The sequence below is a fragment of the Oncorhynchus keta genome, chromosome 30, assembly GCF_023373465.1.
Source record: "Oncorhynchus keta strain PuntledgeMale-10-30-2019 chromosome 30, Oket_V2, whole genome shotgun sequence".
NCBI classification, from domain to species: Eukaryota; Metazoa; Chordata; class Actinopteri; order Salmoniformes; family Salmonidae; genus Oncorhynchus; species Oncorhynchus keta.
In genome coordinates this window covers 48004892-48031371 of record NC_068450.1, presented here as the reverse complement: position 1 = coordinate 48031371, position 26480 = coordinate 48004892, and the positions used below count along the sequence as shown (strand labels likewise).

The 26480-nt window shown below is 43.5% G+C and overlaps 1 protein-coding gene across 4 annotated transcripts in view; it reads right to left on the bottom strand.

Annotated features, from left to right (window-relative positions):
* maml1 (mastermind-like transcriptional coactivator 1) overlaps window positions 1–21190 on the bottom strand; it is a 35769-nt gene extending 14579 nt beyond the window's left edge. For 2 of the 4 annotated variants that reach the window (XR_004821423.2, XM_035744552.2), the window contains exons 1-2: window positions 19482–21189; window positions 9578–10990 (exon numbers count right to left, since the gene is read on the bottom strand). Coding sequence is in view for 3 of the 4 variants with exons in the window: in XM_035744552.2 (XP_035600445.1) it covers window positions 9578–10990; window positions 19482–19802 (1734 nt within the window). In the remaining variant the exon portion in view is untranslated. Of the gene's footprint in view, window positions 1–9577; window positions 10991–19481 lie in introns of all 4 variants that reach the window. The other 2 variants (XM_035744553.2, XM_035744554.2) reach the window with 2 other exon arrangements.
* Between the last annotated feature and the right edge of the window lie 5290 nt (window positions 21191–26480).

Below are 26480 nucleotides of genomic sequence, written 5' to 3'. Positions count from 1 at the left end.
CAATTATATTTTAAAAATATTTCAGTTGAGTGGATGATAGAAAATTGCTATTATTGTTTTTTTCTTTGAAGTAAATTTAGCCCACTTTTGCTAAAATAGAAAATATAGGCTACTGATGGTGCCTTGAATACCGGTTTCTTTCATTTAATGTTCATGTTATGGGGATTTTTATATAAAGGAAATTTGTCTTTTGTGTCTGTTGAAAATTAAAGATTACTGACAGAGCCATAAGAAAATATTGCTTTATTTATCTGATCATATTGGAATATATTTGTTAGGTTTTCAGTAGGTTCAATTAGGTTCACTAGACTATATGCGTCATTTAAACATTTTTCAATGAACATTCGAACAGTCCGGCCCTCGGCTTGTAGCTAAATTTTTTATTTGGCCCTCCGTCCATTTGACTTTGACACCCCTGGTCTACATGGACAAATTCTGGCCCGGTTTAGATCTTATCTGTCGGAACGACATCAGTTTGTCTCTGTGGAGGGTTTGTCCTCTGACAAATCAACTGAACATTTGTGTTCCTCAAGGTTCAACTATTGTTTTCATTATATATCTTTAACTCTTGGTGATGTCATTCGGAAACAATGTTAACTTTCACTGCTATGTGGACGATACACCGCTGTATATTCCGATTCTCTGCCTCTAACCCTATTACGAGCGCTGAGTCACTGGCTTACTGGTGCTCGTCCATGAGTCACTTGAGTGGGTTGAGTCACTGACATGATCTTCCTGTCCGGGGTTGGCGGAGGCGGCGCACCATAATTTGCAAATAAATTCATTTAAAAAAATCCTACAATGTGATTTTCTGGATTTTTTTCTCTCATTTAGTTTGTCATAGTGTAAGTGTACCTATGATGAAAATTACCAGCCTCTCATCTTTTTAAGTGGGAGAACTTGCACAATTGGTGGCTGACAATACTTTTTTGCCCCACTGTATATGAAAATCACCTTTTTATATGTCGTACCCACGACAGCATTGCGCGTACCCCAGTTTGTGAATACCTGGTATAACTCAATGATACTTAAAGGACTTAAAGGAAAATGCTAATACAGGTACATGACTTGCAATAGATTTGTGCCACAAATACTAAAAAGTAAGCGAAGGTAAACAAAACCAAAGCATGGGATGCGATCATACACTACATATACACAAAAAAATATGTGGACACCCCTTCAAATGAGTGATTTAAGCTATTTTGCACAAAATCAAGCACACTCCCATGCAATCTCCATAGACAAACACTGGCAATAGAATGGCATTACTGAAGAGCTGTGCGTTTCAACGTGCCACCTTTCCAACAATAACATTTGTACAATTTCTACACTGCTAGAGCTGCCCGTCAATTTTAAGTACGGTTATTGTGAAGTGTAACAGTCTAAGAGCAACAACATCTCAGCCGCTAAGTGTTAGTCCACACAAGCTCACAGAATAGGACCACTGAAGCGCACAGCGCAAAAAAAAATAATTCTCTCCTTGGTTGCAACACACTAGCGAGTTCTAAACTGCATCTGGAAGCAACGTCAGCACAATAACTGTTCTTCGGGAGCTTTATGAAATGGGTTTCCATGGCCGAGCAGCCTCACACAAGCCTCACCATGCGCAATGCCAAGCATTGTCTGAAGTGATGTAAAGCCCGCCGCCACTGGACTCTGGAGCAGTGGAAATGTGTTCGAGTGATGAATCACGCTTTACCATCACGCAGTCCAGCGGACAAATCTGTTTATGGTTCGGGCTAGGCTCCTTAGTTTCAGTGAAGAGAAATCTTAAAGCTACAGCATAAAATGACATACTAGACTAGACGATTCTGTGCTCCAAACTTTGTTGCAACAGATTGGGGAAGGCCCTTTCCTGTTTCTGCATGACAGTGCCTTCCACACCGACCTTGCACAAAGCAAGGTCCATACAGAAATGGTTTGTTGAGATCAGTGTGGAAGAACTTGACTGGCCTGCACAGAGCCGTGACCTCAACCCCATTGAACACATTTGGGAAGAATTGTAACGCGGATTGGGAGCCAGGCCTAATCACTCAACATCAGTGCCCGACCTCAACAAACGCTCTTGGCTGAATGGAAGCAAGTCCCCACAGCAAAGTTCCAACATCTTGTGGAACGCCTTCCCAGAAGAGTGGAGGCTAATATAGCAGCAGTGGGGGGACCAACTTCATATTAATGCCCATGATTTTAGAATGAGATGTTCGACATGCAGGTGTTCACATACTGTTGGTCATGGAGTGTACCTTGTCCATAGACTGCTTACAAGGTACTGGGGCCATGTATTTTATTTGGGGGGAATTGAGATATCTTCTCATCGCTGCAACTCCCCAACGGGTTCAGGAGAGGCGGAGGTCGAGTCATGTGTCCTCTGATACATGCCCCGCCAAACCACGCTTCTTAACAGCAACTTGCTTAACCTGGCAGCCAGCTGCACAAATGTGTCAGAGGAAACAGTTAAACTGATGACCAAAGTCAGCCTGCAGGCGCCTGACCCGCCACAATGAGTCGCTAGTGCACGATAAGCCAAGTAAAGCCCCCCGGGCCAAACCCTCCCCGAACCCGGACAATGCTTGGCCAATTGTGCGGGCCCTATGGGACTCCCGGTCACAGCCGGTAATGACACAGACTGTGATCGAACCCCAAGCCTTAGTGAGGCCGCAACACCACGATGCAATGCCTTAGACCGCTGCACCACTCTGGACACACAAACGGGTCATTTTGTAATTTATGTGAACTATCCCAGAGTTGTCAAATTGGCTGGATATCCTTTGGGTGGTGGACCAATCTTGATACACACGGGAAACTATTGAGCGTGAAAAGCCTGACAGCGTTGCAGTTGACACCGGTGCACCTGGCATCTACAACCATACTCCGTTCAAAGGGCACCTAAATATTTTGTCTTGCTCATTCATCCTTTGAATTGCACACACACAATCCATGTCTCTAGATGTAAAAATCCTTCTTTACCCTGTCTCCTCCCCTTCATCTACACTGATTGAAGCAGATTTAACAGGTGACATCAGTAAGGGACCATTGACTGACCAGGTGAAAGCTATGTAATACAAAGAGCAGGTATTCCTAATGTTTTGTACACTCAGTGTAAACAGTGTTAGGAAAGTATTCAGACCCTTTGACCTTTTCCACATTTTGTTACAGCCTTATTCTAAAATTGATTTTAGAATCTACATATAATACTCCATAATGACTAAGCAAAAACAGGTTTTTAGAAATGTTTAAAAAGTATTCAGGCCCTTTACTCTGTACTTTGTTGAAGCACCTTTGGCAGCAAATACAGCTTTGAATCTTCTTGGGTATGACACTACAAGTTATTCAGCCCTGTATTTGGGGAGATTTTCCCCATTCTTCTCTGAAGATCCTCTAAAGCTTGGTCAGGTTGGATGGGGAGCGTCGGTGCACTGTAATTGTCAGGTCTCTCCAGAGATGTTCGATCAGTTTCAAGTCTGAGCTCTGACTGGGTCACTCAAGGACATTCAGAGACTTAACCCGAAGTCACTCTAGCATTGTCACTCCTTCATGATGGAAGGTCAACCTTCACCCGTCTGAGGTCCTGAGCAATCTGGAGCAGGTTTCCATCCATGCTGCCACCACGACTTACCGTAGGGATGGTGCCAGGTTTCCTCCAGACTTGATGCTTGGTATTCAGGCCAAAGAGTTCAAGCTTGGTTTCATCATACCAAAGAATCTTGTTTCTCATGGTCCGAGTCCTTTAGGTGCCTTTTACTGAGGAGTGTCTTCCGTCTGGCCACTCTACCATGAAACCCTGATTGGTAGAGTGCTGCAGAGATGGTTGTCCTTCGGGAAGGTTCTCCCATCTCTAGAGGAACTCTGGAGCTCTGTCAGAGTGACCATAGAGTTGTTAGTCACCTTCCTGACCAAGGCCCTTCTCCCCCGAATGCTCAGTTTGGCCGGGCGGCCAGCTCTAGGAAGAGTCTTGGTGGTTCTAAACTTATTCCATTTATGAATGGAGGCCACTGTGTTCTCTGGGACCTATCAATGCTGCAGAATTATTTTGGTACCCTTCCCCAGACATGTGCCTCGACACAATCCTGTCTCGGAGCTCTATGGACAATTCCTTCGACCTCATGGCTTGGTTTCTGCTCTGACATGCACTGTCAACTGTGGGACCTTATATAGACAGGTGTGTGCCTTCCCAAATCATGTCCAATCAATTGAATTTACCACAGGTAGACTCCAATCAAGTTGTAGAAACATCAAGGATTATCAATGTAAACAGGATGCACCTGAGCTCAATTTAGAGTATGTCATTATGGGGTAGTGTGAAGATTGAGGATGTATTTTTATTTATCCATTTTAGAATAAGGCTGTAACGTAACAAAATTAGGAAAAAAGGGAAGGGGCCTGAAAACTTTCTGAATGCACTGCATGCATGCGTGTGTGTGATCTAAGGTGCAGAGAATCAAACAGGTGGTCAGTCCAGTTCAACTGCTCTGCAGTCTGATGGCATGTAGATAGAAACTCTTAGCCTGTTGGTATCATATGGTCGAAATCAATTAGCCTATTTTCTGAGATCAAATTATACTTCAACAAAATGTTGCAGGAAATCTTGAGTTTCTAACTACAGAAACAATTTCCGAGATGGAACAACTAGTGTTAAGCCTGAGCTTAGTCAGTGTGGCAACCACCTCCAAAGAAACGTCTGGAAGGTTGGGCAGAGATATCAGGGGTTAGCCTGAGGCCTGGAGCTCCAGCAGGGGTCCGTCCACACACCACAGACACAGTTGAGGGGGAAGAGAGGAACGGAGTCCCCTCTCGCGAGAAAGGAAAAATACAAGTGGGTTAGCAGCAGCTATATTTAAATAGAGAGAGAGTACTGAGAGGAAGGTGGGGGCTACTCCTAAAATACACTGGTGAGGACATGAGGGAGGGATAAATGAAAGGCTGCTTTGTCATGGCTGTCCCCTCCCCGGTCCCCCCCTCCACCACAACCCAAGCCCCCGTGGGAGCCTGCACGCCAGCGCCTTAGCAACCAGCTGCTTGACCCAGACACACACACAGTCCTTTGGAACCATGGGGTCCGTGCCAGACTTGTAAGAACAAAAACTGAGGACAGTGTGTGGGGTTGTGTTTGTTGACTAACAAAAAACCCTTCTAGGCCCTAGAATCACCATCAACTAGGCCTACAAGCAGTATGCTTCATCCGCGAGGTTGTCAAAAACAATTAGCCGAGGAGGCCTACAACTTCAGTAATAGTAATTTAAAATGCAGTGAATGCAAGAAATGTACAGTACAATCAAATAATGTGTATGTGTTGATCATAAGTTACCAAATGTAATGCTAATCTAGGCTATCAATTGGTCTGTGGTTCTTTACGTAAGCAAAAATGTTGAAAACAAGAGGTCTTTCTTTGGAGCCGTTCTTTTAAACTGTAAGGGCAAGCCAGACAACTCCATTGCTCATTTTTAACAAGCCCTTATTGTTTACCATTGTTTTGCTTCGACGTGAGACTCCCGTCATTCACCAGCATTGTAGCACTGGGGGAGTGTGTGAACACAACACGGCCTTGGAATGTTCTTTATGCCTCAGTTGTAATGCTATTTGCTGATGTCAGCATAAAACATGCGTTGAGCCTTTCCCTTGTTGGGAATGTGGATGGCTCCAACTCTCCCAGTCACACAGAGTGAAATGAATGTTAGGCTTGGGTGATGACCATAACCAAGTCATGTCCCAAGTCCAAGTCCTTTGTATACACTTGTTGACATCTAGCTTAACAGTTATTCAGAATGCTAATATAGCTTAACCCTCTACTGCACATCGTTGCCCTCAAGTAGGGTTGAATATTATCCCCCTGCTCCAACCAGAGAATAAATCACTTCTCCCGGGTAACCCGGTATTTCGAGCCAAACCCGGAAGTGTCATTCAAAAGAACATAATGTCTAGATACAAATTCAAATCTGATGCTACCTGAGCCTGATGAGCCACATATTAAATATATTTTATGAGCCAAACATGAACAACATTTAATGAGCCCAAGCCCCCCAAAAAAACAAATGATTGTGCCATTATCCAATACATATATACAGTGCCTTGCGAAAGTATTCGGCCCCCTTGAACTTTGCGACCTTTTGTCACATTTCAGGCTTCAAACATAAATATATAAAGCTGAATTGTTTTGTGAAGAATCAACAAGTGGGACACAATCAGGAAGTGGAATGACATTTATTGGATATTTAAAACTTTTTTAACAAATCAAAAACTGAAAAATTGGGCGTGCAGAATTATTCAGCCCCTTTACTTTCAGCGTAGCAAACTCTCTCCAGAAGTTCAGTGAGGATCTCTGAATGATCCAATGTTGACCTAAATGACTAATGATGATAAATACAATCCACCTGTGTGTAATCAAGTCTCCGTATAAATGCACCTGCACGGTGATAGTCTCAGAGGTCCGTTAAAAGCGCAGAGAGCATCATGAAGAACAAGGAACACACCAGGCAGGTCCGAGATACTGTTGTGAAGAAGTTTAAAGCCGGATTTGGATACAAAAAGATTTCCCAAGCTTTAAACATCCCAAGGAGCACTGTGCAAGTGATAATATTGAAATGGAAGGAGTATCAGACCACTGCAAATCTACCAAGACCTGGCCGTCCCTCTAAACTTTCAGCTCATACAAGGAGAAGACTGATCAGAGATGTAGCCAAGAGGCCCATGATCACTCTGGATGAACTGCAGAGATCTACAGCTGAGGTGGGACACTCTGTCCATGTGACAACAATCAGTCATATATTGCACAAATCTGGCCTTTATGGAAGAGTGGCAAGAAGAAAGCTATTTCTTAAAGATATCCATAAAAAGTGTTGTTTAAAGTTTGCCACAAGCCACCTGGGAGACACACCAAACATGTGGAAGACGGTGCTCTGGTCAGATGAAACCAAAATTGAACTTTTTGGCAACAATGCAAAACGTTATGTTTGGCGTAAAAGCAACACAGCTCATCACCCTGAATACACCATCCCCACTGTCAAACATGGTGGTGGCAGCATCATGGTTTGGGCCTGCTTTTCTTCAGCAGGGACAGGGAAGATGGTTAAAATTGATGGGAAGATGGATGGAGCCAAATACAGGACCATTCTGGAAGAAAACCTGATGGAGTCTGCAAAAGACCTGAGACTGGGACAGAGATTTGTCTTCCAACAAGACAATGATCCAAAACATAAAGCAAAATCTACAATGGAATGGTTCAAAAATAAACATATCCAGGTGTTAGAATGGCCAAGTCAAAGTCCAGACCTGAATCCAATCGAGAATCTGTGGAAAGAACTGAAAACTGCTGTTCAAATGCTCTCCATCCAACCTCACTGAGCTCCAGCTGTTTTGCAAGGAGGAATGGGAAAAAATTTCAGTCTCTCGATGTGCAAAACTGATAGACATACCCCAAGCGACTTACAACTGTAATCGCAGCAAAAGGTGGCGCTACAAAGTATTAACTTAAGGGGGCTGAATAATTTTGCACGCCCAATTTTTCAGTTTTTAATTTGTTAAAAAAGTTTGAAATATCCAATAAACGTCGTTCCACTTCATGATTGTGTCCCACTTGTTGTTGATTCTTCACAAAAAAAATCTGTTATATATTTATGTTTGAAGCCTGAAATGTGACAAAAGGTCGCAAAGTTCAAGGGGGCCGAATACTTTCGCACGGCACTGTATGATATAGGCTACTGCACATTACGCACAACAGAAAAACATAAAAGCCCATAGATTTAGATACATTTATTTACCCAGGAGAACATATAGCTAACTAGCTCCAGTAGACTAGATCTTTTTTTTGTGTGTGAACTGTATTACTGTACTGTATTATACAGACATCGTTCAAACCATGATCAATCAGAAGACAACATTGGATTCTGGTGCAGCACATGCAGCCAACAAAGTCACAAGTGTAGGCTAGCAAATTTGATTTGAATTCTGAAAATGGGGCCTACTTGTATAAGTAGTAGGGCGGACGCACATATACACCTTTCATAATATTTACCATTATTAGCTTACCTCTTTCTCCCTCAGTTGCTTCATCCCTACCTCACCTTCAACAATTAAATAAGTTGCGTTGTCCTCATCTTCATCATTCTAATGACAGTTGAATAATATAGGACATGAATTAGACGCTTTCACTTCTCTTCACTAAGATTGAATGGTTGTTGGTCTGAACAAATAACTGCCTACCTCAATCACGCGTTCACTCTTCGTTCAAACTACCTGAGAGTTCTATTGAATGCTGTATTTACCATTCAGCAAAAAAAGAGCTTGCTTCCCTCTTCAGCAGTCTATTGGTAGAATAAATGCAACAACAAACATGTCCAGCAAACTCTTGTAATCTTGCTGTTCCTGCATGGGACTCCAAGAGCTAAGGTGTGTTTTTTTAAGGAGGGCAGCTGAGCAGAGGTGTGTGCATATTGTGCAAAAAAAGAGAGGCTATAAGTTAGAAGCTTATTATGCATAACCAATCATTAATTAGCTAAATAGAAGGCAAACACTGAATTTAATGTTTTACCTGAAAGGGTATGCATGGACATGTACACTGCACAAAAATACAAAATGCAACATTTATATAAACATTTAAAAAAAAGATGGTGCCATGTTTCATGAGCTCAAACAAAAGATGAAATTTCCCATATGCATTAGAAAACGTTGCACAAATTTGTTTACATCCCTGATAGTGAGCATTTCTCCTTTGCCAAGATAATCCTGATTAAACAGAAGCTGTTTAAACAGCATGATCATTACACAGGTTTACCTTGTGCTGGGGACAACAACAAAAAACACACTAAAATATGCAGTTGTGTCACACAACACAATGCCACAGACGTCTCAAGTTGAGGGAGCGTGCAATTGACATACTGACTGCAAGAATGTCCACCACAGCTGTTGCCAAAGACTTGAATGTTAATGTTTAATTTCCTACACATGACAATGTGATGACATGTCTGTAAACAATCCAATGAGGTGCAGAAGTTAGAATGTATCAATTGGGGGAGGGACCTTCTTTAAGTAAGCAGAGCAAAGCAATCTGAGCCCATGGTGTGAAAGAAGGGTACAATACATTTCATTATTTTGCATGTTTAAATACAGAAAATGAAAATGTACTTGTGTAGGAACCTCTAGAGAAGTATACTGATACTTATCAGGATAATATCGTGCTCAATGAAAGATGTGACATAAAATAATGGCCTTTTTGGTCAACATTTACAGGCAAAGGAGCCAAATCGAGCTGTTAAGATAATACCCTCTGATAAAGAAAATATTTGATTGCCATTTTTGTACCCCCATGGCAAAGCCTGAACATTATCAGAAAGACTAAAACGTCCCAAAAATAGGATGGAAGTTTTTTTTAAATGAAAAACCAGAATGTGTGCAGTAGAGTGCTGATATTGATGTTTCTATTTGGATCCTTGACTCTAATCACTAAGCTTTTGACTCTGCTATAGAATACATTTTAAGCCAACACCATGGTATCAAAGCTAGTCAAATAGAAATAATGTTTAAAAAATGAGAACTCTTGTGATAATTGCCATGGTGAGTTGTCGAGGATGAGCTGCAGTCTTACCTGGCCGTGGGGTAGGTGTGGTCTGAAGGGCAGGCCTTGCTTCTGCTTCATCTGCTGCTGCTGCCTGAGAAGCGATAGCATCACCGCCTTGTTCTGGCTCTGGGCACTAGGCGGGCCCCGTGGTGGCCCCTGGGTCGACGCCTCGTAGTGGGACAGGGGCTTGGTGTTGCTGTAGTTGAGCATGGCAGAGCCCGGGCCCCCAGGGCCTGCTGCTGCAGGGTGGCTGAGCAGGGCACCTGGTACTGCGACAGGGTGGCCAAGCATGTTGGGGTGGGGGCCCCCGGGCTGCAGGTACCCGCCGGCTGCAGCTTTGGGTGAGCCCTTGTTGGGCTGTGCGGGTATCATCAGCTGGGGCTTGTTGGGGAAGTCCTGGGGGTAGAGGGAGGGGCTGGTGGGCTTCTCCAGGCCGTAGGAGCCCCCTAGGGGGCTTCGAGACGGGGCCGACTGGGGGGGCCAAGACTGAGGGTGGGATCCAGCGGTGTGGAATTTGGGTGCTTGCTGCGGTTGTTGCTGTTTTTGGTTTTGCTGCGGTTTCTGAGCGTGTTGCTGCTGTTGAAGCTGGGATTGCATCTGCTGGGCTCTCTGTTGATGTGCGGCTAGCTGTTGGAGCTGCTGGGCAGGGGACAGGTCTTTGGAGACGGGCCCCGGGGGGAGGTGGTGGTTCTGGGGAGGGAGTTGCCTGGATGGGGGAGGCTGCTGGCTGAGGGGTTGGGACAGGGCCGGGGAGGAGGCAGTGGTGGTAGCCGCTGCCGGTGAGCGCTGCATGGGCGTCCCCGATGACGTTGGCCTAACATGCGGCGAGCCGGTGCCAGAGTCTTGCTCGAAAGCAGCGGAGGCCGGGGAGAACTCAGTCTTAATGCTGGCCAGGTCTGGAGGCAGGAGGCCTCCCTGTGAGGTTCCCCCTCCCTGCGTTGCTCCCCCAGACTGTGCACATGTCCCTGGGGTGGGTCCGGCCAGCTCAGGGGAGTCCTTGCGATCCTCGAAGCCATCGTTGAGGATGTCCTGGATGTCCTCATAGGCCACAGAGCGGTTGAGCTCCTCCATGAGCTCCATCCACTCCTGCTCGTTGAGGTTGAGGTCAGGGAAGAGGCTGTTGCTGGCTCCGCCCCCTGACGGCAGCATACAGGGCAAGATGTCATCCATGGGCTCCTGCTTCATCTCTTTGAGCAAGAACTCCTGCTCCCCCGAGGAGTCCCCACCGGGCTCACCACCAGGCCGGTGGATCCCGTTGGGTATGAGCGAGTCAGCGCCGATGCCGTGCTTGGAGTCCAGAGGCGAGTGCGTGGGGATGCCGCCGTTGGATGGGTCATTGTCCAGGCAGGACTTCTTGGACGAGGGGTAGCCATCGCTGAAGCCGTTGACTTGAACAGGGGAGCTGGCGCTCTCCAGCTTCCTCTTCACCGACTCCTGCAACTAGAGCAAACAACGACAAACATTAGTACCACACAATCAACATACATGCTGAATACTACCACACTGCTTTTGACTGAGATTGTCACCAGAGGCCAAGTTCAATCAGTAAAGTGGAGATAAAGCTAAGATATAAATACCTGGGTGAACACATGAAGATATGGAACATCACTGGTGTTGCACGGTTTACCAAAACTACGGTACATTGAATCTAGAACTTTTTGGGTACTGTAAAATGTGTCTCATGGGGCGGCAGGTAATCTAGGGGTTAGAGCGTTGGACTAGTAACCGAAAGGTTGCAAGATCGAATCCCCGAGCTGACAAGGTAAAAATCTGTCCTTTTGCCCCTGAACAAGGCAGTGAAACCCACTGTTCCTAGGCAGTCATTGAAAATAAGAATTTGTTAACTGACTTGCCTCGTTAAAGGTTAAAAAAAATGTATAAATAATCTACTGATCGAGAGGATCAAGTCCGTCAGCGCAGCAGATGTCCCCTTAGCTATAGCACACCGTGCCTGCTCCACCTACTCATTGGTAGCTCTAGCCTATCCTGAGGAACCACTGCACTCACTCGGAGTCTGGGGTGCATCACCAATTATGCTGCACAGACGTTAACCCACTTGACTAATGAAACACAGCATAAATGTTGAAACGTAATTGTCGTTTGCAACACAGGCTAGAACACTTTACAATGTGGGGGAAAACAACGTGAGAATTTCACTACACTCAATAACATCTGCTAAATATGTGCATGCGACCAATAAAATGTGATTTGATTGCAAGAAGATACCGGTAGCTTACACCTCTGTAGGCTAACTTTCCTTGCTAGCTTACAGCTGAAGCTAACATCAATACACTACTCTGGTACCTCGTTTGTGATAACGCAAACCATTTCTGATTTCAAAGCTGATTGAATTAATAAAGTTTTAGGTGACACCTAGTCACCCCAACTTACATATCTCCCAGTTAAGATAGTGCATTTGAGACTCGAGCCAAAATTATGTGGTATACAGACACGAGCCCTAACCCTATCAAAGTTACCCATCTCTGTTTTAGTGCAACAATGCCACTGAAATCATAGACGATGCCAGGTCGGTGTGCGGCCTAACACCCTCACACCACCGGAGGAGAGAAAGGGAGAGAGCAGCAAGTCTAGTGACTCATTCCAGTGCTTTATGAACCTGAAAAACTGGTCCGTCTTCCCCCTGCTCCCCTCCCCACCCCACCTTCTTCCGAGCATCCACCACTGTTGCTACAACTACCACCACCAACCTGAATCCACATGAAACGAATTAGCATGTGTATAGGCGGAGTAGGACCTACAACAAAAGAGCTAGCGCCAAGGAGGGGAGCATGCTGAATTACAAACACCGGGGCCAGCACTGACAGCGTGCCCGTTTTGCCTTTGAAGCCACCGGCATGGCCACAATGGGCCTCCCTGGATTGTGCAGGTGCGGAACAGAGCGGCGAGCTGGGGGGCGTTTATAGTACAAGCGTTTAACCTCATACTTACTGGCCAGGCTGGAGCGGAGCCCTGTTAATAGGTTACTGACAGGCTAGTTGGCTTGCTAGCATTGTGCCACGAGCGGGCTAGTTAGCACTGGGAATTTAGACATGTTTTAGTAACTGACATGATGCCTAGGTTATGATGTGCATCAGCAAAAGAGTCAAGTTCCGCCCAGTGGCTTGATTACACACCCCAGCGGAAGCGCTCAACTATGGCATTATGTGGCATCAGGAATGGGCACTGAGAGCAATGATGAGCCAGAGGCTCAGAGCAGTGGGCAGAGTTGGATTTAATACTCCTGAGTCATCATTCAGAGACTTGTCATTGTCCTATTATTGCAGCTGTGGCCCAAATGGTGGGTAGCGGCCAATTCCTACTGGGCCGTAACTGAGGCCTGGGTTGTGGCTTAAAAACAGTACTTGTTTCTCAGAGACAAGGCAAAATGATTCAGGTGGGGTCATTACACCCACTTACATGTACAGTGCTGTGAAAATATTTGACTCCTTCCTAATTATCTACTTTTGCATATTGTTTTATACTGATTGTTATCAGATCTTAAACCAAAACCTAGTAGTAGATAAAGGGAACATGAGTGAACAATACTTATTTCATTTTTTCATAAACACAGTTATGCAACATCCACTACCCCCATGTGAAAAACGATGCCACTTTTAGCTGCAATGACTCCAACCAAACGCTTCCTTTAGTTGTTGATCAGTCTCGTACGTCACTGTAGAGGAATTTTGGCCCACTCTTCCATGCAGAACTACTGTAACTCAGCGACAATTTTCCTAACAATCGGAAATCGGTATTTTTGGACACTGATTTGGCCATTTTTTTTTCACCTTTATTTCACTAGGCAAGTCGGTTAAGAACACATTCTTATTTTCAATGACAACCATGGAACGGTGGGTTAACTGCCTTGTTCAGGGGCAGAATGACAGATTTTTAACTTGTCAGCTCGGGGATTCAATCTTAACGCTGCTTCGAGGGTGGCTGTTGTCGATGTGTTCCTGGTTCGAGCCCAGGTAGGGGCGAGGAGAGGGGCGGAAGCTATACTGTTACACTGGCAATACTAAAGTGCCTATAAGAATATCCAATAGTCAAAGGTACATTAAATACAAATCGTATAGAGAGAAAGTGTCCTATAATTTCTATAATAACTTCAACCTAAAACTTCTTACCTGGGAATATTGAAGACTCATGTTAAAAGGAACCACCAGCTTTCATATGTTCTCATGTTCTGAGCAAGGAACTGAAACGTTAGCTTTCTTACATGGTACATATTGCACTTTTACTTTCTTCTCCAACACTTTGTTTTTGCATTATTTAAACCAAATTGAATACGTTTCATTTGAGGCTAAATTTATTTATTGATGTATTATTAAGTTAAAATGAGTGTTCATTCAGTATTGTTGCAATTGTAAAAAATGACCTAAACCTCAAAATGTTCTCATAATATATCCGCAAACTCTTTAGAAATGTCTGGGAAGCATGCGGAAGCCTTTAATCATCACTGAAAACAATGGAGGAAGCAGGGTTTCCCCCCCACAGTTGATTAGAAGTTAATTAAGCCACACTAGTCATAGACTGTTCTCTCTGCTTCCGCATGGCAAGCTTTGCCCAAGCCCCAAGTCTCGATCCAAGAGGCTTCTAAACAAGCCATCAGACTCCTGAACATCTATCTAAGCAAATGTCTACCCCAGACTATTTGCATTGTCCCCCCCACCCCTTTTACACTGCTGCTACTCTGTTAATCATCTACAAATAGTCACTTTAATAACTGTACCTGTATGTACATATTACCTCGACCAACCGGTACCCCCGCACAATGACTCTACCGGCATCCCCTGTTTATATAGCCTCGCTATTGTTATTTTACTGTTGCTCTTTAATTATGTTATTTTTATTTCTCACCTTGTTTTGGTATTTTTTCTTAAAAGCGCATTGTTGGTTAAGGGCTTATAAGTAAGCATTTCACTGTAAGGTGCTTGATTGATTTTGGAAAGAAACAGGCCCAGATACACTGCACAAAATAGCAATGTAAAACATGTAAAGTGTTGGTCCCATGTTTCATGAACTGAAATAAAAGATCCCAGAAGCACAAAAAGCTTATTTCTCAAACATTTTGTGCAAAAAAAATTTACATCCCCGTTCATGAGCATTTCTCCTTTGTCAAGATAATCCATCAATCTGACAGGTGTGGCATATCAAGGTGCTGATTAAACAGCATGATCATTACACAGGTGCACCTTGTGCTGTGGACAATAATGCCACTAAAATGTGCCGTTCCGTAACAATGCCACAGATGTCTCAAGTGGGAGCGTGCAACTGGAATGCTGACTGCAGGAATGTCCACCAGAGCTGTCGCCAGATAATTTAATCTTAAATTCTCTACCATAAGCAGTCTCCGTCATTTTGTGAGAATTTGGCAATGCGTCCAACCGGCATCACAACCGCAGACCGCGTGTAACCTCGCACAGCCCAGGACCTCCACATCTGGCTTCCTCACCTATAGGGTTGTCTGAGACCAGCCACCCAGATAGCTGATGAAACAGTTTGCACAAACGGTTTGCTGATGTCAACGTTGTGAACAGAGTGCCTAATGGTGGAGGTAGGGTTATGGTATGGGCAGGTATAAGCTACGGACAACGAACACAATTGCATTTTATCGATGCCAAATTGAATGCACAGAGATACCGTGAGGAGATCCTGAGGCCCCTTTGTCGTGCCATTCATCCGCCGCCATCATCTCGTGTTTCAACATGATAATGTCGCACGGATCTGTACACAATTTCTGGAAGCTGAAAATGTCCCAGTTATTTCATGGCCTACATACTCAGACATGTCACCCATTTTCCCTGTATATGGCCTAGCTATTGTTATTTTACTGATGCTCTTTAATCTTTAGTAACTTTATTTTTAGGTGTTTTTCTTAAAACTGCGTTGTTGTTTAAGGGCTTGTAAGTAAAAATTTCACTGTGAGGTCTACTCCTGTTGAATTCGGCGCATGTGACAAATACAATTTGGGCATGTTTGGGATGCCCTGGATTGACGTGTTCAACAGCGGGTTACAGTTCCCGCCAATATCCAGCAACTTTGCACAGCCATTGAAGAGAATTGGGACAACATTCCACAGGCCACAATCAACAGCCTGATCAAATCTAATCGAAGGAGTTGTCACACTGAATGAGGCAAATGGTGGTCACTACAGATACTGTCTGGTTTTATGATCCACACCCATTTTTATTAAGGTATCTGTGACCAACAGATGCATATTTGTATTCCCATTCATTACAATTGACTGACTTTCTTATTTGAACTGTAACTCAGTAAAATATTGGAAATGGTTGAGTTTCTATTTTTGTTAATTGTGTAATAGAAAAAGACAAGAATGTTCTGGAAGTGTAAGAACTCATTGAATACTTGAGTGCTACTTTCGAGTCACAAGAAAGAGGAAACGAATCATTTAATATGCGACCGTCTCATGAGAAGTGTGTATCCCACTTTGGCTGTGCCATCAGCCTTCTGATCATTTAGAAATTCATGACGAAGGTAGTTACAATGACCGTATATACTGCCACACCACAGTCACAAATCATGACCGCAGAATAGGATTACCTATTGCGCAGAGAGACAGGTCCTCATTAGAGGTCAACCGATTAATCGGAATGACCGAGAGATAGATATACACACACACACACATAAAAATAATAATAAAAAAATATTTTAAAAAATTTAAAAAACGGACGATTACTCGGTATCGGCTTTTTTGTCCTCAAATAATCGGTCCACCTCTAGTCCTCATAGCTGGTTGATGCATGGAATGAAATTGGGGTTACTACACACAACATTTCCAATCGCATACGAAAATAGCTGATGGCCTTTATTGAAAAGAGGATCGATCAGCTTTCCATATTTATTTCCAAACTTTCCTAATATTATAGCACATTGTTTTGCTTTACAACCAGAGTAGCCTATCTGGCTGGCATAAAAAAGAACCGTGGGAAAAGAGTCCACAATTCGCTATGAGCCCAGACATTGCACAATCGTGTGTGAAAACAGTTTGCCGCACGCCATCGCTAATCCATATATTTATATGTGCATATTCTTTTCATCCCTTTACATTTGTGTGTATACGGTAATTGTTGTGAATGTTAGATTACTCTTTAGATATTACTGCTTAGTTGGAAATAGAAGCACAAGCATTCGCTACACTCGCATTATCATCTGCTTACCATGTGTATGTGATCAATACAATTTGATTTGAAGTGTGTGCAGCCTGCGCAAGAAACAGAGCAGCGCGATTGACTTTCACGCAACTTTTTTCAAATCATCATTAGTCTCGTAGCCTTAGACTGTATTTGGAATCAAAACAGAGCGTTACAGGCTGACTACAGCACTCAGTTGCAAAATAAATTTAGAAATCTATATTATTCTATTATTGCACCCACATTGCTTGCACGCGCCAATGAGCATCTGCTTTGCCAAAGGCTAAAATAGAAGTCAGTTCTATTTGTGACGCAGATTGCGCTGCAAGTCCTGCCTCTCCCATCTCCTCATTGGTTTATAGAAGCAGGTACCCAGGTGCCATCTCCGCATTGGTTATACCCACGCGGGTGACTGAAAGACGAACAAGGTCAGTGACAGGTAATGCACCTAATTTATGAAAGTTGCCAATCACAATATAAAATCAAGATAAGAAAAGGCCTGGAAGGAGGAGAGATGACTAGAAACGGTTCAGTTGACCGTTGTGTGGATTAATTGGCGGAGTAGAGGACCTTGTGCATTTCAGGTAAAATAACAACATACTGTTTTTATCCCATTACAAATTAGCTAGCAACAGCAAGCTAGCTAAATAGGACAAATTACCTAGCAAGTACAAGATAGCTAGCTAAATTGCCATAAATGTTTAATTGCTTTTCAATCTGTCCCCAAATTAATATAATTGATTCAGAGTTTGTTTTGATATTTTAACCTGCGTGTCGTGATTGCGTTTGGTGTGGGGGGGGACAAAATACATTTGTGCACAATGGCGCACGCGCGCAGCCGGTTTGGGTTCCGTGTAAACTTTATATCACAACTAAAGTTGCATAAACAACTAAATTAAATTATATAGGAGGACCCATTTCTTTGTTAACCGCCCAACACAGAATAGCCACACTCACGCACTCCCTCAGAAATATTTTTGGGAAAAATATACTTCCTATTTTATTCAGCTATGTTAAATTGTATTGTTCTTACTATAAAATATGAAATTGTGTCACGTGAATTATAAGTAAATCTTGCCTGCTAAATGTTAATAAACTAGTGTAGACCACAGCCATATGGCATATCCAGATAAGGTAAAGGATTCAACTGAAATGTGTTTTCCTACATTTTCTTCATTTTTATTTATTTATCTACCTTTATTTAACTAGGCAAGTCATTTAAGAACAAATTCTTATTTTCAATGACGGGCCTATGAACAGTGGTTTAACTGCCTTGTTCAGGGGCAAAACGACAGATTTTTACCTTGTCAGCTCGGGGATTTGATCTAGCAACCTTTCAGTTACAAGTCCAACACTCTAACCACTAGGCTACCATTGCCGCCCCAATATCATAATGTTTCTTTAGACCTGCCTAAATTGATTTACTGTGATGGTGTAGGCTATATTAAATGGATTGAGACTTTAAATTGTAGATGTTCCAAAAAGGTCCACATCAGTGTCTTGTAGGCTATGCGTGGAAGCCAGAGATGCTAAACATGTTTATGTTCATTAAAAGGTAAATTAGTGAGACCAGGCAGTTACCTGCATGACAATCATCAGCTGGCAATTTCATGACTGCCACAACCCTATCCATGACAAAAATTGATGTGATTAAACATGAGTGCCAACAATACATGGACCACTTATATTAGAAGACACCTCGCAACTTCACTGAAAGAGCTTGCCTGGGGGACCAGAGTGAATTTGAATTTCTAAATCTACATCTGGGATTGTCAGTGTTTGATTCTGGAAATGTGTCTTCTACAAGACAGAATATTGAACAAAATTACATTTGAACTTACTCTATCGGTTGTCTGTGTGGTTTGTTATTTTGTGGGTAGGAATTTAAGACAACATATCCAGAGGAAAGTATAATTAAACCAACTTCGTCAAAGCACTGGTAGCGCATTTGGATATTTATCAACCGAATCATGCGCAGAGGATGTACATGCAAGTAATGCATGCATACTTGACGAGCTCATGCACGTGTTTACATGGTCTTTGCACATGCCTCAGGTGAGAGAAATCAGAACGCACTACCAGCGCTTTGACGAAGTTGCTTTAATTATACTATGGTGGATATATTGTCTGAAATTCCTACCCACAAGAGGACCAACCACAGAGACAACATGTGGAGTATGTTCATCTGTAATTGTATCCAACAGTCCAGCTTGTAGAGGACCTCCTAGACTGTGTCTGATCCCAAAGCAAACAGACAGTATATATGCCTCGTTGTAAAACCTAAATTCTTTCCATATCCACTTGCATGAAATGTATGTTTGGCCACATAACATTTGTGGAATTAACTGAATGGATGGAGCAAGCCAAAGACTAGTAAACACAGCATGACAACATTGGACGAGTTCATTCTGCATTGCCCTGTGCCCCTGCTGTGCGGAGCAACATTTTAGACCACTCCAATGGTCCTTAATATAAATATCCAGCCAACTGGGGCACCGGGACATGCAAAAAGAACTTGCCCACTGAGATCATGTGACAGCAACCAGCCAGCCCGCCCGTTACTGGCTACAACTCTTCCGTGCTAATCACAGCACTATGTGCAGAGCACAAAGCACATGATTGCAATGCGCTTTCCTTATAGACACATTTATTTGCTATCACCACACACACAAAAATACTGCAGGAATGAGATAATCCAATGACTGCCAATGAGCTGTTATCAGCTTTTTGTCGTGCATTTGCATCCACCCCCCTGTATTACAGAAATAGGCACTTACCGCAATCAAAGTGCTGTTTCTGCTCTGCTCTGGCGTTCCACCCTCCGCTAGGTCTGCGTTGCTGCCGCCGGTCCCTGACCCTCTCTGCGCCGACTGGTCTGAGGTTGGCTGTGGCTGGCGGTGCTTACTCGACCGTTTGGCCTTGGTTTGCAGGCACCGTTGGTGCAGTGCAAAGGTCTGCTGCCGTTCCATCTCCAGCCGCTCCATAGTTGTGCTGTCGTAGCGGTTCTCGCAGCTGGTGTGATGCCTCCTGAAGAGCTCGATTCGACGGCGGAGTCGCTCCATCACCGCACTGTGTCGCGGCACTACAAAATCCGCCATCGTCAATAAAGAGTGTGTTTTTAAGCTCTGGTCTCGGGTTTCGACAGTCCGGATAAAATGCTTAATGTGTTCCTTTTTAGTTGTGGGCGTTTATACCCACTACCTTTGAGAATCAACTAACGTTAGTGCTTCCATAGAGTCTACCTTTGGCTTGCTAATGTTGGCATTTAGTCTCACTAGCCAGAAGAAAACAGGCGTAAAATACGATCACGATATATTACTAAACGGCCTAGCTAACTAGCAATAGATATAGTGCACCTTATCTGTCGCATCGTGGAAAAAAAAGTATTGCAATAACTGGCTAGCAAAAGGCCCCAGCATTGGCTAGCTAGCCAAATTCGAAAAAAACTCATTCACGCCTTTCCCTTAATGAAAAAGTTGAAACAAAGTCATGTATATGAAATAGGCGAGCTCAATTAATTTGATGGAAAATACGTATTATATGAGTTGAACGAATAACGTGCCTAGTTAGATGTAGCTAACTAACGTTACAGTAGGTAGTTGCTTACTAAAAGGCTATAGTATTCAATCAATGAGTCTCCATAACATTCCTCTGGTCAAACATATCCAAAGTTCGAGTAAGAAAAACCTTTAACTTGTACGTTAGCTTCTAACTAGCTAAACTGGACTATATTCGGGAGAACAAACATAACATTGCACTAGTTTACATTAGTAAACTATAAATGTATTGAAATCTCGCTGACTAACGTTACTTACCCAACTTCACGGAGCTGGTTAGCTTGCTGGCTAAAGCTAACTTTGTCTACAACAAACTCTCATGGTGAAAGTTAGCTAAAGCAAGTGACGATCAGTTATTTTATACTAGTAAGCTAAATTTATCTAGAATATAACTTCTGCTAACTAGGCAGGACAAAACGTCAAGTTACCGATTACCGTCAACATATAAAACCACGTTAACTCGCTAATAACAAAAGTAGTTACGTTGCAACTAGCTAGCTAAAGTAATGTTGCTTAGGTTCTCCCTGGCTAACAGCTGATCCTCGGCGTAGATCGCAGTAATGTGACTTGATAGCTAGCATACACTGCAACAAGATACGGATGTAGCTAGCTTGATAGCTTGCTAACTATAACAAAAGCATGATACCAGACTACTTTCAAAATAATTCTCACAAGTAGTCCATATAGAACACACAACCCGACCCCGAATCAGTTAGGTCGACTGCAAAACAAAAAAAGTAATTGCGACAACCAACAATCAAACTGCCTCTCTTTGCTATTTCTATTGTTTTCCAATGGACAGGCAGATCTTCGTCGCCATTTTGGAACAAGTTTTTTTTCTCTCTCCTTTTTTCCCCTAACCTTTGCTTTGCTTCACCGACACCAAGAGGCGTCACCACCAGACAGCCGTGTCGCTTTCCCCACCATAGAAATGGAATGGTCCCCACCTCATTTTAACGATTGACAGTGAAAACAAGCAACAGAGAGACCATTTGCATGAATTTACAGTAACATTTGTAACATTGTGTGTCCTTTGACAAGTAATCAGAATTCAAGTAAGCTCAACTAACAATACTTATTTCCCACCATAATTTCCAAATAAATTCATTAAAAATCGTACGTGATTTTCTGGATTTTTTTTCTTCTCATTTTGTCTGTCATAGTTGAAGTGTACCTATGATGACAATTACAGGCCTCTCGTCTTTTTAAGTGGGAGAACTTGCACAATTGGTGGTTGACTAAATACTTTTTGCCCCACTGTATCTGACAATGTGCTGCTGTGACAGCCTATATGTAAGACTTGGCTAGAGCTGACCTGTGTAATGTAAAAAATATTCCCAGTGTGAAAAAGTTTGCAATCGTTCTGATTGTGACAAAAAATTAGAAGCATCAAACAGCCATCGATCTGCCTGGGCCATAATATCTCCTCTGTAGAATGTCCATTGATACCCAGTGGTGGAAAAAGTGCCCAATTGTCATACTTCAGTAAAAGTAAAGAAACCTTAATAGAAAATGACTCAAGTGAAAGTGACCAAGTAAAATACCACATGAGAAAAAAAGTCTAAAACTATTTGGTTTTAAATATACTTAAGCATCAAAAGTAAATGTACATTTTTGCAATTACACTTAAGTATCAAACGTTTTATTAACTTTACATTCCTAATATTAAGCAAATGCATAGTTTTTGTATTTTATTTATGGATAGCCAGAGGCACACTCCAACACTCAGACGCCATTTACAAATAAAGCATGTGTTTAGTGAGTGAGCCAGATCAGAGGGAGTAGAGATGACCAGGGATGTTCTCTTGATAAGTGTGTAAATTGGACCATTTTCCTGTCCTGCTAAGCATTCAAAATGTAACAAATAATTTTGAATGTCAGGGAAAATGTATGGAGTAAAAAGTACATTATTTTCTTAGGAATGTAGTTTAGTATAAATTGTATAAAATTGTAAGGTACAGAAACAACAAAAAAATTACTTAAGTAAAATACTTTGAAGTACTACTTCACACCACTGTTGATACCATCCTGCACTGAATGCATTATCAGTGCCGGAATTCCAATAGGTGATACCCATGTTTCTACAACTTTCTATCAGCCCCCCACACACACACACACACACACACACACACACACACGAGTATGCTAGACACAGTGCATTCCAGAGGTATTCAGACCCATGGACTTTTTCCACATTTTAGTTGCAGCCTTATTCTAAAATGTATTTAATTACATTTTTTTCTCATCCATCTACTCAAAATACCCGATAATGACAAAGTGAAAACAGATTTTTAGAGATTGAGCTCAGGTGTATCCTGTTTCCATTGATCATCCTTGATGTTTCTACAACTTGATTTGAGTCTACCTGTGGTAAATTCAATTGATTGGACATGATTTGGAAAGGCACATGCCTGCCTATATTAAGGTCCCACAGCTGACAATGTATGTCAGTGCAAAATTCAAGCCATGAGGTCGAAGGAATTGTCCATAGAGCTCCGAGACAGGATTGTGTCGAGGCACATATCTGGGGAAGGGTACCAAAACATTTCTGCAGCAAGAACATAGTGGCCTCCATCATTCTTAAATGGAGTAAGCTTAAAACTACCAAGACTCTTCCTAGAGCTGGACGCCTGGCCAAACTGAGCAATCGGGGGAGAAGGGCCTTGGTCAGGTAGATGACCAAGAACCCGATGGTCAATTTGACAGATCAACCTAGTGTCTCTGTGGAAATGGGAAAACCTTCCAGGAGGACAACCATCTCTGCAGCACTCCACCAATCAGGCCTTTATGGTAGAGTGGCCAGACAGAAGCCACTGCTCAGTAAAAGGCACAGGACAGCCCGCTTGGAGCTTGCCAAAAATCAAATCAAATCTTATTTGTCACATACACATGGTTAGCAGATGTTAATGCGAGTGTAGCGAAATGCTTGTGCTTCTAGTTCCGACAATGCAGTGATAACCAACAAGTAATCTAACTAACAATTCCAAAACTACTGTCTTATACACAGTGTAAGGGGATAAAGAATATGTACATAAGGATGTACATAAGGATATAAGGATATATGAATGAGTGATGGTACAGGGCAGCATACAGTAGATGGTATCGAGTACAGTATATACATATACACAGGGTCTCGAGCTTGATGACGAGCTTGGAGGGTACTATGGTGTTGAATGCCGAGCTGTAGTCGATGAACAGCATTCTCACATAGGTATTCCTCTTGTCCAGGTGGGTTAGGGCAGTGTGCAGTGTGGTTGAGATTGCGTCGTCTGTGGACCAATTTGGGCGGTAAGCAAATTGGAGTGGGTCTAGGGTGTCAGGTAGGGTGGAGGTGATATGGTCCTTGACTAGTCTCTCAAAGCACTTCATGATGACGGAAGTGAGTGCTACGGGGCGGTAGTCGTTTAGCTCAGTTACCTTAGCTTTCTTGGGAACAGGAACAATGGTGGCTCTCTTGAAGCATGTGGGAACAGCAGACTGGTATAGGGATTGATTGAATATGTCCGTAAACACACCGGCCAGCTGGTCTGCGCATGCTCTAAGGGCGCGGCTGGGGATGCCATCTGGGCCTGCAGCCTTGCGAGGGTTAACACGTTTAAATGTCTTACTCACCTCGGCTGCAGTGAAGGAGAGACCGCATGTTTTCGTTGCAGGCCGTGTCAGTGGCACTGTATTGTCCTCAAAGCGGGCAAAAAAGTTATTTAGTCTGCCTGGGAGCAAGACATCCTGGTCCGTGACTGGGCTGGGTTTCTTCTTGTAGTCCGTGATTGACTGTAGACCCTGCCACATGCCTCTTGTGTCTGAGCCGTTGAATTGAGATTCTACTTTGTCTCTGTACTGACGCTTAGCTTGTTTAATAGCCTTGCGGAGGGAATAGCTGCATTGTTTATATTCGGTCATGTTACCAGACACCTTGCCCTGATTAAAAGCAGTGGTTCGCGCTTTCAGTTTCACGCGAATGCTGCCATCAATCCACGGTTTCTGGTTAGGGAATGTTTTTATCGTTGCTATGGGAACAACATCTTCGACGCATGTTCTAATGAACTCGCACACTGAATCAGCGTATTCGTCAATATTTTTATCTGACGCAATACGAAACATGTCCCAGTCCACGTCTTGGAAGCAGTCTTGGAGTGTGGAGTCAGCTTGGTCGGACCAGCGTTGGACAGACCTCAGCGTGGGAGCCTCTTGTTTAAGTTTCTGTCTGTAGGCAGGGATCAACAAAATGGAGTCGTGGTCAGCTTTTCCGAAAGGGGGACGGGGCAGGGCCTTATATGCGTCGCGGAAGTTAGAGTAACAATGATCCAAGGTTTTTACCACCCCTGGTTGCGCAATCAATATGCTGATAAAATTTAGGGAGTCTTGTTTTCAGATTAGCTTTGTTAAAATCCCCAGCTACAATGAATGCAGCCTCCGGATAAATGGTTTCCAGTTTGCAAAGAGTTAAATGAAGTTTGTTCAGAGCCATCCATGTGTCTGCTTGGGGGGGGGGGTATATACGGCTGTGATTATAATCGAAGAGAATTATCTTGGTAGATAATGCGGTCTACATTTGATTGTGAGGAATTCTAAATCAGGTGAACAGAAGGATTTGAGTTCCTGTATGTTTCTTTCATCACACCATGTCTCGTTAGTCATGAGGCATACGCCCCCGCCACTCTTCTTACCAGAAAGATGTTTGTTTCTGTCGGCGCGATACGTGGAGAAACCCGTTGGCTGCCCCGGATAGCGTCTTCCCAGTGAGCCATGTTTCGGTGAAGCAGAGGACGTTACAGTCTCTGATGTCCCTCTGGAATGCTACCCATGCTCGGTTTCATCAACCTTGTTGTCAAGAGACTGGACATTGGCAAGAAGAATGCTAGGTAGTGGTGCGCGATGTGCCCGTGTCCTGAGTCTGACCAGAAGACCGCTACGTTTCCCTCTTTTACGAAGTCGTTTTTTTTTTTTTTTTTTGGGGGTCGCTGCATGCGATCCATTCCGTTGACCTGTTTGTAAGGCAGAACACAGGATCCGCGTCGCGGAAAACATATTCTTGGTCGTACTGATGGTGAGTTGACGCTGATCTTATATTCAGTAGTTCTTCTCGACTGTATGTAATGAAACCTAAGATGACCTGGGGTACTAATGTAAGAAATAACACGTAAAAAAACAAAAAACTGCATAGTTTCCTAGGAACGCGAAGCGAGGCGGCCATCTCTGTCGGCACCTAAAGGACTCTGACCATGAGCAACAAGATCCTCTGGTCTGATGAAACCAAGATTAAATTCTCTGACCCGAATGCCAAGCGTGACATCTAGAGGAAACCTGGTACCATCCCTATGGTGTTGGCAGGGTCATGCTGTGTGGACGGTATTCAGTGGCAGGGACTGGGAGACTAGTCAGGATCTAGGCAAAGATGAATGGAGCAAAGTAGACAGATCCTTGATGAAAACCTGCTCTAGCGTGCTCAGGACCTCCGACTGGGGTGAAGGTTCACCGTCCACAGGACGACGACGACCGTAAGCACACACCCAAGACAACGCAGGCCTGGCTTTGGGACAAGTTTCTGAATGTCCTTGAGGGGCCCAGCCTAAGAATGGAATTGAAACTGCTCAAACATCTCTGGAGAGACCTGAATATAGCTGTGCAGCGACGCTCCCCATCCAACCTGATAGAGCTTGAGGACCTGCAGAGAAGAATGTGAGAAACTCCCCAAATACAGATGTGACAAGCTTGTAGCGTCATACCCGAGAAGACTAGGCTGTAATCGCTGGCAAAGGTGCTTCAAAGCATAGTACCTTCGTAAATGTGATACATTTTTTATAACTAAGCCAAAATATTCTAATTTTGCTTTGTCTTTACTGAGTAGTGTGTGTAGCTGATACAGCCTTATTCTAAAATGTGGAAAAAGTGAATGGGTCTGATTACTTTCCGAATGCGCTGTACATACAGCCATTAGCGCCAATGCCATACAACACTCCTTCCGTGGCCTCCAACTGCTCTTAAACGCTAGTAAAACCAAATGCATGCTTTTCAACCGATCGCTGCCTGCACCCGCATGCCCGACTAGCATCACCACCCTGGATGGTTCCGACCTTGAATATGTGGACATCTATAAGTACCTAGGTGTCTGGCTAGACTGCAAACTCTCCTTCCAGACTCATATCAAACATCTCCAATTGAAAATCAAATCAAGAATCGGCTTTCTATTCCGCAACAAAGCCTCCTTCACTCATGCCG